Genomic DNA, 12943 nt, shown 5'->3' with positions numbered 1-12943 from the left:
GAATAGCTCCCACCCGGTCAACCTAGTACATCTGTATACACTCCATTCAGTGGGCTTTCATGCAGTCTCATAACTATGCTGCACCCCAAGGGCTCCCTACAGTTTCTAGTGACACCATTAGACAGACACCCAAGTGGATTCACATTCGTTCTCCTGCTTCTACTTCCAGCTCTTAACCAGGGGCCATTTGTGAGACTGCTGCGTGTTTGAGGGTTGGAGGATTGGAAGGAAGAAAAACATGTGATCCATTCTGCTCTATCTACATTGCTCCCATGAAGCCTTTCAAAGAGCTGGGATCTTTCTTTGGAATCTGTGGTTGATACTTAGCCAAATTGGACCACTTGTGGTTGTCTTAACCTTTTCCCTTTCCTCTTTTTCTCCACTCCAAATGCACTTGTCCCCATTTCTGTCAGTGGAAATTCCATGTATCATTTACTTCCCAGCTTGTCTTTATATGGAGAAGCATTAGAATGAAGTTAGGGGAAGCCAGGTTTGAGTCTCTGTTCTACACTTAACTTGAAACCTTGGATAAGTAAGTTACTTGACCTTTCTGAGTGAATTTGCCCCTTAAGAAAATGAGCATAACAGTAGTGCCCTCTTCATGAAGCTGTTTTGAAGGTTAAATGACATAATAGCATGTGAACACTGAAAATAAATCTTAGTTTTGTTTTCTGTACCCCTGACAGTGTTGACCCTTTGTTACACCTCATCCATGTAGGCCTTCAGTTGATGTGACTGCATGAATTCAGATCCAAAGTACTTTGTACAAAATTCACTTTTGTCCTGAGTCAGTGGCAGAGCCCAGGAAAGAATTCAAGGCTCTTGATATCTCACACATCATCCCACCTGCACATGCTGGTCTTCAAGGTACATTTCATAAAGTCTCCAGAATGGTGGAGGAAGGTTTTATTTGTTTTAATCCCTTCGGTAGGAGAGAGAGAGAGAGATCTATTTGGTTTAGTTGGATTTTCAAAAAAAAAAATCCCATTGCTTTCTTGTCTGGGTTGAAGTTTTATAAAGAAACAGCCACAGATGGAAGCTCAAAAGAGAGGGGACATAGTGTTACAATGGAAAGATTTAATTCCAAGTAGTCTTAGATAGTTGTTGGTTAACTCCTTGTCAGACCGACTCCACAAACAGTGAATGTCCTGATTCTCTGTGTGTTTCTTCCTCTGCTCTTCTCTGGTTTGTTGAAGGTGGCATGTCTTCTCCCTCTCAAATTCTCAGTTCATCAGGTAGGAAAATCTCTTTTTTGATTATATAGCTTTGATGAAACTAGGGGATAGGATTATGTTTTTTTAGTAGAAGGAAATGTTTGTAATTGCTTCCCTCATTGATTATTAAACCATGGAGATGGAGAGGAAACACTATGAGATAAATACACCTTCTAGGAAATTCTCCTTTTTTGCAATTTCCCTCTAGGCCTTCACTGCCCAAAGTCTTGGAAACTTGCTAGATATGATGTACCAGGAACCAGCACGATGGTCCTACACATTCCAGACATTTTCTTTTATGAGCCGCCTGAAAGTACAGCTGGAGCCCTTCCCTGAGAAACTGTTACAGGCAAGGAAGGCGGTACAGATCTTTGAGAGGTCCGTGTACAGTGACAGGTAAGACCCTGAGCCCTTCACTGGTTACAGGCTCCGTGCTCAGCACTGCATGTTTTCCCTTCTTGCTCTGCTGTGGGTATTGATAATTGTACTTTGAAAAATGCTGCATTTTCATTGTCCATTTACATCTAAAGATGCTAAAAGTTGGTTACGCATTTGTTTCCAAACTAAACAAACTAGTTCTCCGTCTTAATGTTCCCATAAAACCTCCTAGAGGGAAAAAATAAGTGTTGTGTAATTTTTTTAAAGATTTTATTTATTCATGAGAGACAGAGAGAGAGAGAGAGGCAGAGACACAGGCAGAGGGAGAAGCAGGCTCCATGCAGGGAGCCTGACGTGGGATTGAATCCCAGGACTCCAGGATCACACCCTGGGCTGAAGGCGGCGCTAAACTGCTGAGCTACCTGGGCTGCCCCTGTGTAATTTTTTAATCTCAAAATCATGCAAAATATATAGAACAAATCCTATGGGCTACATCTTCCTTCTCTACCCCGAGAGAGCTCACTCTTTATAAAAGCTAAATATGTGAATTACAGTAATTGGGCTATAGGTTTTGGTTCTTTTATAGCTGTTGGGTATATTACTACATATTTTTCTCTCCACTTTCCCAAGCCATGCCTCCTGGACTAGGAAGATGAATTACATATAACAATCCTGGTTGCTTGGAAACTTATTCACCGTGGATTTTTTTATTTCCAGCCCTTTAGTGAAGTAGGCATGTGAGAGACCCCTCAGAAAAAGAAAGACTTTGTTTAGAAGCTATAAGATCTTAACATTTTCTTGTAAAGGATAGAGATGAGAACTGATTTTGCTATTGGCAACTACACATTCTAAATGTTTTCTTTAGGGCAGCCCCGGTGGCGCAGTGTTTAGCGCCGCCTGCAGCCCGGGGTGTGATCCTGGAGACCCAGGATCGAGTCCCACGTTGGGCTCCCTGCATGGAGCCTGCTTTTCTCTCTGCCTGTGTCTCTGCCTCTCTTTCGCTCTCTCTGAATAAATAAATAAATCTTTGTAAATAAATAAATAAATAAATAAATAAAGTTTTCTTTAGAAGGGGGCATTTTTGAGATAGAATAATTCATCATATATTCTAATTGTGAAGATAACTTAGATCCTTTCCCTTTAAAAAATTCATTCATTCACTCCTTTGCTTAGCACAGATTTATTAAATCCCTGCATGTTCAGATACCAGGCTAGAACCTGGGGCTGTAGCAGCAAGCAAGGCAGACCCAGAACCTGCCTTCAGGCAACTCTCTGGGACCCCGCATGTCCTCATATGTGTGATATGTGTCCCAAAGGAGGAATACATTTGTTGTTTGGGAGAGTGGATGACTGGGAGGAAGACATCTAAATCTTTTCTGTTTGAGTTAAAAGAAACAGTAGTATGTGGTTCTAGAACAAGGACCCTGATGCCTAGATCCTTATACTCACTCTCTATGTCACCTGCATGATGACTATAGTACTTCCCTCTCCTTAGTCCTTTGCACCCCAACTCTCTCCCTCCACATCACCACTGGCTGTGGAAAATCGAGAGGTGTTCCTCTTTAAGAAAGGGAGGGCTCATTAACAGATAATTCATTTCCTCTCTCTCTTTTTTTTAAGATTTAATTTATTTATTCATGAAAGAGAGAGAGAGGCAGAGACACAGGCAGAGGGAGAAGCAGGCTCCATGCAGGGAGCCCAACGTGGGACTCCATCCGGGGTCTCCAGGATCAGGCCCTGGGCCGATGGTGGCGCTAAACCACTGAGCCACCCGGGCTGCCCTTATTTCTCTTTTAATAATATTTTACCTTCTAAGTTTCCTGTGAAGAAGCTGAAAGTATTTTTCAGAATTGAATTACAAAAGTCATCTCTTTGTTGCCTTCAGCTAGACTATAGCTAAACCATTCCAGACTGAGAAAGTTGACTTTGGGAGCTCCCAGATTAATTCCTCACAGCCTAGCAAAGAAGCAGGTATAGTAACAACAAAGATGTCTTGCATACTTTGTACCAGTCTTCCAAGCACCTTATAAGTACTACATCAATACTCAAAACAATCCTATGAGTCAGGTTCTACCCTTATGTCTTTGTACAAAAGAAGAAATGAAGCTGAAGGCATTTGATGACTTGGCCATGGCAACACTGTCTGTGAGTTTTGGGGCCAAGCTCACACTCAGGAATGTGATGGTGCAGCCCATTCTCTTAATCACAAGACTTATAGCCTTGTGGTATATATTTCTTGGGCCATTCCTACACAAGGATTCTGAATTTCATTTTCCCAGAAGTGGCCAGTTGCTAAGTGTTACCTTAGAAACTGGAGTTCATTGTTTAGGATGTAAATTGTGTTTTGTATCAAGATGCCTGAGGTTTGAAAGTAGAATTGACCCTTCTGAAGCAGTGGTTTCTTGTTAGCTCCAATTTCCTATTTACCAGATGCTCCTTTAGTTGTAGAAGTAAGCAAGGGGCAAGCTAGTTTGATTTTTAGATTTAGCTTTCTTGTACCTGGATTAGAAGCTCAGCAGCAAAGGAAGCAAGTGAGTAAGGGCTCATTGTGCTTTGGGGGAGGGTCTGCTTGCTTGATAATACTGTAGTTAATGAGAAATGCATCTCCTACTCAATAGGTGACACCACTTCAGTACATTTCCTTCTCCACTTACTAACCACACCCGAGGATGGCTCAGCAGCCTGTAGACTTGGAAGCCCTCACAAGCCCTGAATTGTTTTTTTGTTTGGGGACTAGCTGCAATAATAAATCTCTAAAGTGTGAGTTTTCATGAACCGTATGCCATATTTTCTGGCTGTTCTGCAGCAGGGAGAATCACTGGTGACCAATGATAATCTTTTCTAGTGCCTTTTCTTCAGGGGATTAATGCAGTCGGAGAGCTGGGATTTTTGGCTTCCAAAGTCAACATGCTATTTCCCATCTTATTGTCGAACAAGGAAGGCGATACAGGTTAAGAATTCAAATTTCTTAAAGATTGATGAGCTAGAAAGGTTAGGTGGCTTGAATAGACATGGAACAAGTTGAGTATTGATTTTTCTGCATCTCTCCCTTTGCCTTTCACTCCATTTCCCATTCTTCTCCCCTCTCCCAATGCCACCTATATTTCCAACCAGGTATATCTTTGCGAAGAATCTTTTTGAAAATGGTTCCATCAGTGACATCGAATGGCATATCTATCAAGACTGGCATTCTTTTCTCCTGCAGAAGTTTGCCAGCCAGCTCAGATTACATGGGTTCATCTACCTCCAAGCTACTCCCCAGGTAATGCGGAACGGAATGTCAGGCCTTAATCTTCAGGGCTATATGAAACCTAAGAGGTGACATTCTCCAATACCCGATTTTCTGAAGAAATTTTTTTGAGAAGTTAGATTGTGGGTATTATCTGGAGCATGGAGAACAGTGTGGGTCAACAGTCTCCTGTTCTGGCATCGAGCACCCCATTTCCTACAAGCTTTCTGCAGCAGATGACTTATAGAAAGGGTTCTTCTCCATGTAACACCAACGTAGAGAAAATGGGGCATTGCCTTTGCCAGCCAGAGTTTGCAGATTGGCTCCTCTGGCTAGGTCACCTATAGCCAACTGCTCAGCTCTCCCTTCCCTCAAACTGGGTCATTGGAGTCTGGTGGTCTTGATGGTTTCCTGAATAGGATGCCAGGAGGAGGTGGAGAGTTTCCTCACCTCACCCTGATACTATCATAATTTATAGCTGCCTTTTGAACCTTAAGGGTGCCACTGGTAAGTCAGAATGGGCTACAGAAGTTACATTCTGTGTCTTTCTGATTTGGATGCTGGAGCCAGCCTCTCATGCATTAGGGTGATGTCATGGAAGGAACACCGAAGTCTCGGATTTCAGACCGTGGACAGCCCTTAGAAACTTTTCCCCTGGAAGGGTTCTTGTCTGTCAGACCCAGTGGTTCAGACTAGTGGTCTCTAAGGGCTCTTCTGGAGTGGGATTCTGAGTCAAGGCTGGAAGTATTTTTTGAGAGATGTGTCGCTCTCGGCTTTCAGATATGTGTCGTGTGTGGTCACATGTCAGGTATACTGCATAATTTTAGGAGGTATGCTCCCTTCTGACTAGAGGCCATACTTTTTGGAGATGGACTGAGCCTTGTGGATGGAGCAGGCCTGAGAGCAAACTGAGCAGGGTCAGAAAATAGTGGGGAGAGCCCATTCCATGGGCTTGCAGAAGAAGGCCAGCAAGAAAGTCTTCATTCCTTTGTGCGCTTGGAATGACCGTGAGAAGGGGACAGTGGTGATGACAACAGTGGTGGTAATCATGATGACAGTGATGCTGTGACCAATAGATCTTTATGGAGAGACTGACTGAGATCTTTCATCTGGGGTAGAATGAGGGGGTTTGAAGGATTCTTATAATTTAGTCATAGAAAAAGCAAAGCTTTAAGACTGGATGGAGGGATCCCTGGGTGGCGCAGCGGTTTGGCGCCTGTCTTTGGCCCAGGGCGCGATCCTGGAGACCCGGGATCGAATCCCACATCGGGCTTCCGGTGCATGGAACCTGCTTCTCCCTCTGCCTGTGTCTCTGCCTCTCTCTCTCTGTGACTATCATAAGTAAAAAAAAAAAAACAAAAACAAAAACAAAAAAAACAAAAAAAAAACTGGATGGAGATTTTGGTGGTTTTTTGATGGTTTTAGAGCCAGAGACCCGGGAATCCTTCCCCAGAATCACCCCTGATCCCTCCTGTGAGATTCAGAGGTGACTATATCCAAGGGAAGAGCAGAACAGAAGTGAACACATCTCTGTGTGAAAAGCCATGCAATTGCCCCATACTCTACTACAGAACTGTGGGAAATACTGAGGTTAGAGCTTGTGAGATGGACCTAGTTGGGGCATTTTGCTCCTTTCTATCTGCTCTTCCCTAAGTTCTAAATAACAAGCAAGCCAACAAAAAAATTAGTCAAAAGAGAAATATCTGGGCCTCAGTGTCCCAACCCTACTATGGAATCAGGAGTTTGGTGCAGCCAGCCAGGCCTTGCCAGGGACTGTTGGCAGCATGGGGACAGTGTGTTGGAAATGCCTGGCTCAGAGGGCACTTGGGTTTAGTTTTGGGAAGCACGGTGGCCAGATGCCCTAGCAGAGTCATAGTCCAATTGCTGTCCAAGCAGCCACTCTTCCTAGGGCAGTTGGTGAAGGGAGCAGGTCACCAGGATGGGCTCCCCTTGCTGTTCACAACCACACTTTCTTACATTCAGGCGAGCTCCCCTGGACGACTGATGTCAGGAGACACAGGACTAAAGCACTGCTTGCACAGAACTTTTTTTTTTAATTTTTATTTATTTATGATAGAGAGAGAGAGAGAGGCAGAGACATAGGCAGAGGGAGAAGCAGGCTCCATGCACCGGGAGCCCGACATGGGATTCGATCCCGGGTCTCCAGGATCGCACCCTGGGCCAAAGGCAGGCGCCAAACCGCTGCGCCACCCAGGGATCCCCTGCACAGAACTTTTTAAAAAAGAATTTGTTGTAACCATACCAGTGAAACAAGAATCTTACCAAATGCTCAAAATAGGAGTTTACCTATTAATCATACTCCTTGGAATTTACTCCATAACTGTGCTCCCACACAGGCATAGTGGCCCCTGTGCAAGCCACCTTGTTTGTAATAGCAGATCATTGGAAACAACCCAAGTGCTCACGAGTAGAGACTGGTTGAATGTATTATGCTCTGTCCATTCACTGGAAGACTTTGAAGCCACAAAAATGGGAAAACACTATACTAATATCACAGTCTCCAAGGCATTGTTAAGTGAAGAGAAGCTGGCACAGTGTGTGGGATGCTTTTTACAATTATGGTGTTTTTTTTGAAAGGTGGTGGTAAGAAGGTGTATATGCATGAATTATTTCTGAAAACGTACCAAAAGTTACCATCAGTTGTGAGTGGGACAGAGAACTGGACCGCTGGAAGTCGGGGCTATAGAGCTGTGTAATGAGGAATGGAGGCAAACAATGAGAAATGTTTTGAAGGCATCAGAAGTAAGGGTAGGGTGTAGGGCAGAAAGAGAGTGGAAAAGAAAAAGGAGGTTCATGGTAAAGGAAGGTAGAAAAAGAAAAGATGAAAGCAGGGGAAAAAAAGGTAAATATAGCTGGGGGATGAGGTCATAACTGCAAACTGTGAATACTGACCACTGGCTCTGCCAGCCTAGCGCTCAGCCCTGAAAAAGACAGACTGTGGCTCTCAGCCACTGTGCCCCCTCTGCACACCCTCTGTTGCCTAATACAATGGAAATGCCACCAGTGGCCTGTGTTTCCCCAGGACCTACTGTGTGCTCCAGAGCTGGTACCAGAGATAAAGGGGGAGCCCCTGCCTCCTCCGGGGAATACCTCTCTGACTGCTGGGGCCCAGGGCTCCCTCCCTTATCTGAACTGCTATGCTGAAGGTCCAGACCTCACAGTTTAGCACTTGTTTTGTGTATCACTTTACTTATTATCTAACTAAGTTATAAAATTCCAAGGACAAAGACTTCATCTAAGTTTGGGATGATAATTGATTAGGGGAAAAGATTATTGAGGAGTAAGTGCTAAAAGTATTAACCTATTAGATCTGTCTCTGTTAATCTGAAAAGTTGGACATAAGCTCATAAATGAAATTTGTTTACATGACTTCGTATCTTTAGAGGAAAAGTGGGGTACACAGCAAGGACTCTGCATCTTCAGGAATATTACGCACTTCATTTGGGAAGTTTACATTTGGGAATAAAGTTTTTTAGTGTTTGAAAGTGGATAGTCCTAGGTCAGTGGTTAATCCACCTTTTCTTCCCAGGACAGATGACATTGAATGATGAAATGTTTGCCAGGTGAAGAGAGGAAGGGAAGTAATCAGACAAAACAAACATTTGGAGCAAAAGTCTCAAGGTGGTAAAGAGCTTGGCCTATCCCTTGGGTCCAATCTGGCTACCACTGACTCCAGAGAGGTGCTAAGGAATTTGAGGGTAGAGGGCTAGGAGGGGTGGCCAGAATCCAGGATGGCCTTATGTGACAGGTAAAGGAGAAGACGACATTCTCTGAGCCAGTGTGCTTCAGATTTTACTACCAGATGAAGGCAGAATGGAATGGTGCACTCTCTGGAAAGGGGGAGCAAAGGAGAGTTAGTCTTAAAGCTCTTTTTTTTTTTTAAGTTCTTTGTTTTATCTTTGACCTGTGCAGAGTTTGCATTCTGCTCCAGAGTCAGTGAGTGACAGGATATGAAAGACATGTTTCAGATTACTTATCTATTTTGTAATTTGGATGCTCCTCATACTTCCTTGAACCTGGGGCTTTATGGCTACAGGCAGTAAGGAACCTGTGAGGTGTTTGCAGCAAGGAGAGTACTGCCTTTCTCTTGCATCACTATGAAGAGTGGGTGGAGGAGGTTCACTGGGAAGAGAGAGCAGCTATGGCCAGGAATTTGACACACCTTAACTTGGTGAGTCCTCACAGCTCCCCGTGGGGTGAGTGGAGTGGAGGAAAGGGAAGCCTGTAATGATGGCACCTCTACTGCATGCATGGTGAAGACAGGAATTGAATCATGGATTTTCTAGCTTTAAGGCCTGTGCTCTTCCCATTCTCTTCACCACCCTCAGAAAGCAGAAGGAGGGCCAGAAGGCTCTTGCCATGGTCTAGGTGAAAGGTGATGAGGACCTGACTAAGGCAGAGGTGAGAGAGATTAAAGGGGATTTAGTGACTTCCTGGATGGGATTTGGAGGAGGAAAAGGTAGAGTAATTATAGCTTCCCAGGGTGGATGAAGTTTGCCATTAACCTGTGACTGAATAAGAAAACAAGATAGTAGAAGCAAAGTCGTGGCTTATCATTCCCAGGTTAGACATCATGAGAGGGTCTGAGAGCCCCTGAGAATTACATCATCACAGCCAGGGTAACACATGAGCCCATTGTAGCCCAGGCATTGTCTTTTAGGTTTGTTTGAAGAGACTATACCAGAGGGCCAGGGAAGAGGAGAAAGGAGTTGAGCTGACGTATCTCGAGCAGCTTCACGATCAACACGAAGCCTGGCTTGTTCACAAGACAACTGAGTAAGTGGAGAAGATAGTACCACAGACACCTGCCTCCCTACAGCCAGTTGCTCAGACATGAGTCCAATAGGCAGCCCCATAGGAAGGTTCAGAATGTACCCAAGTGGTTAGAAATCCAACTGAGAAACTTAATATTAGATATAATCTGTATATTCTAAGAGACTTTTTATTAGATTGTTTCTCCAGCTTTTTGTTTTTTAACGTTTCCCTAGATTGAACATTGTAATTGATGATGGTGATATAGTTGACTCAGGGTGAAGGGCTGAAAAATTTTAGAGAAATTGTCCATTTTACTAAGTTGTCAGTCCTAGTTTTGGCCTTTCCTCCTTTCAGGCTTGGTATATTTGGGGCTTAAATATTTGGGACTCTGACCTTCAGTATCCATCTCAAGACTAAAAAAATTTCAACCTTCCTCTTTGCAGCCAACTTTATTAAATTCTTCTTTTTAAACTGTTATTTACATGCAGTTTCATTGAGAAGCCATGTGACTTTAGATCTGTTCTTGGGATTATTAAGATGTGGTGAGTGTGTGAAGGTTGGTTCAGCTTTCCTTTTTCTGTCCCCTGAATGTTCATACTTCTTACAGGCTCCATTTTGAGGCTCTGCTGAACATTCCAGTGCTGGTATTGGATGTCAATGATGATTTTTCTGAAGAAGTAACCAAACAAGAAGAACTCATGAAAAAGGTGGGGAGCACCTTAACTCCTGCTTCTAGTGATTTTCCTTTATCACACTTTTATCTTTGCTTCAGACTTCAATATAACGGGTCTTGTGCTTTGTGCTTTAAATTGCATTTCATACTCCAAAGCCTGCGGGACCTTGTACAAGTTACAAATAGAATCCCTCTTTTCTGAAGCATTTGGGGCTAATAATTGTTAAATAATTGACTTCCCAGCTAACTTCCTCCTCAAAGGTGTTTTTGAACTGGGGAAATGTAATTTTTGGATTCTCTTCCCAGCTCCGCCACTTGATACCATCTACCCTGTGCAGGTCATTTCCTCCCCTTGCCTCTTTTCCCTAACTCACAAAACCTCGTGGACATGACTGCATACGCAGTGTGGGTGGACTATTGTAGAGTCCGCTGAAAATGTGAAAGTTAACTTTTGGTTTTTCTCTTTACCACAGGTAAACATCTTTGTAAAGAATCTGTAACTGGTACTAGGATGTTCTGGCCATGATCTGGGCTGTCTAACTTTCTAAAGCTGGAAAAATTCTGATTCATGCACCTTGCTATCTCCTTTTACCCCTAGAGTCCTCTGACTCTCATGTCTATGGTTGGTATTAGTCTTCGACTTTGCAATTATTGTCTTTTATATCTCAAGGACTTATACAATAAAGTGGAAGTTTTACTTCTTTTGCTAATTCAGTTGTTGGTTTATCTCTTGGTGTCTGCTCTGAATTCTCCTCCTGATGAGGATGACTTGAGGACAGCCATAGCTTTTCTTCTTGAAGTCTTCCCCACCCAGACTTCCATGTATCATACAAGGGAGACTTCTGGTGTGCTCCGTTGTTCCCTCTGACTTGCCCAGGCACGGATTGTTTGCAGGATTCCCAACCAAGCCCTGCCCTGCACATGAATGAGAGAAGTACAGTCGCTCGGGAGAGGGTGGACACTCAGTGTGAGCTCCTAGAGCTAGGGAATGGAACCTGAACCCTAAGATGTTCCTTCCTCTCTTCCCATCCAACACTCTTGCTATGGCATGGGGCACTTAGACCTTTGTGCTAGACTGAAGAATGAAAGGGAGGGAGAAAACAAATCAGGAGCCCCATAGTCCAGTATCTCACATTTAGAGTTCGTTCATCATAGCACTCTGGCCTGCCCTAAATATTGTCCCCAGAGGGTGTCAGGTGATCTCAATGGAGTGACTGCGCTGGAAAGAGAATTTTTTGTGCTGCACTTCAAGCTCCAAGGACAATTCATTGTTAAGAGAAAAAAAAATGCATGGCTGTATAGAATTGAAGTGTTCCATTGCAAGAAACCTGCAGGTCCATGATTCCCCAGGAGCAGAATTCCTGCCCTGAGCCCTGACAGTTGTGCAAGCACACAGGAAAACAAATAAGCTTAGGCATCAGTGTCCCAGAAGACAAACCTGTGTTTTCCTTTATGCTTTATGAATATGAGTGTGAGATTGGCTTCTGACAAATGCATGCTTGTTATGAAATAGAAGCACAGCATTTCTTTACCCTGCTTAAATTTTTAACAGCTTTATTGAGATATAATTCACATATCATACAATTCACCTAATTAAAGTGTACAATTCAGTGGTGGTTAGTATAGTCCATAGGATTGTGCAACCATCACCACAATCAATTCCAGAATGTCTTCATCACCTCAAGAAAAATTGCCAACCAACTAGCAGTCACTTCCCATCCCCTGTCATCTCCACTTCTCCCACCCCAGTCCAGCTCTAGGCAGCCACCAATCTACCTTCTGTCTCTAGATTTGCCTATTCTGGACATTTCATATACATGGAATCATAAAAGATGTGGCCTCTTGTGAATGGTTTCTTTCACCTTTCAAGGGTTTCAAGGTTCAGCCATGGTGTTTCATGCATCAATATATTCTTTTTTATGACTAAATATTTCATTGTATGAATATACCACATTTTGTTCAGCCATTCATCTATTGATAGACACGTGGATTCTACTTTTTGGCTATTATGAATAATGCTATGAAAATTCATATACAAGTTTTTAGATTTTAATTTTTCTTGGGTATATACCAAGGAGTGGCATTACTGGGTCAAATGTTTAACTCTTGGAGGAATTGCTAAACTTTTCCGAAGTGGCTGCACTATTTTACGTTCTCTCGAGCAATGTATGAGTGCTCCAATCTCCCCAGGTCCTTGCCAACACTTGCTGTCATTTTGATTATAGCCATCCTAGTAGGCTGTCATGGTTTTGATTTATATTCCCTGATGCCTAATGATGTTGATCATCATTATGGTGATAGTTTGAGGTGAAAAAGGCTGTTCATTAAATGCAAACACTAGACTCTCAGGGACAGTGAAGCAAGGGAAGAACATGCACTTGCAACTGAATGTCTGCTCAGCCTTCAGCCTTCGCTTTAAGGAGTGCGCACTTTACATCTGGACCACTTTCTCCTTGGTTAGTCCCTTCTGGCTGTTCGATTATTTGGTGTCTCCCTTGGCTCATTTCTGTCTCCCTTGGCTCATTTCTCATTTCTATCGTTAACCCACTGTTCTGAGTGATCCTGTGTTTGTTTGTTTGTTTGTTTGTTTGTTTGTTTGTTTTTTGCTGCCGTATCAAGTTGCCACAATATGGCTTAGAGTAGCACAAATTTATCTTCTAGTTCTAGGTCAGA

The 12943-nt window shown here is 43.3% G+C and overlaps 1 protein-coding gene across 12 annotated transcripts in view; it reads left to right on the top strand.

The window, feature by feature from the left end:
• DGUOK (deoxyguanosine kinase) overlaps positions 1-12943 on the top strand; it is a 49329-nt gene that overhangs the window by 22149 nt on the left and 14237 nt on the right. For 9 of the 12 annotated variants that reach the window (XR_008662709.1, XR_008662711.1, XR_008662707.1 and 6 more), the window contains 4 exons: positions 1423-1610; positions 4707-4854; positions 9503-9618; positions 10205-10304. Coding sequence is in view for 4 of the 12 variants with exons in the window: in XM_055312321.1 (XP_055168296.1) it covers positions 1423-1610; positions 4707-4854; positions 9503-9618; positions 10205-10304 (552 nt within the window). In the remaining 8 variants the exon portion in view is untranslated. Of the gene's footprint in view, positions 1-1422; positions 1611-4706; positions 4855-9502; positions 9619-10204; positions 10985-12943 lie in introns of those variants that run through there. The other 3 variants (XM_055312323.1, XM_055312322.1, XM_055312324.1) reach the window with 3 other exon arrangements.

The sequence above is a fragment of the Nyctereutes procyonoides genome, unplaced genomic scaffold (assembly GCF_905146905.1).
Source record: "Nyctereutes procyonoides isolate TBG_1078 unplaced genomic scaffold, NYPRO_anot_genome, whole genome shotgun sequence".
Taxonomy (NCBI): Eukaryota; Metazoa; Chordata; class Mammalia; order Carnivora; family Canidae; genus Nyctereutes; species Nyctereutes procyonoides.
Note: the sequence above shows the minus strand (reverse complement) of the source record. Positions and strands in the feature narration are given on the sequence as shown.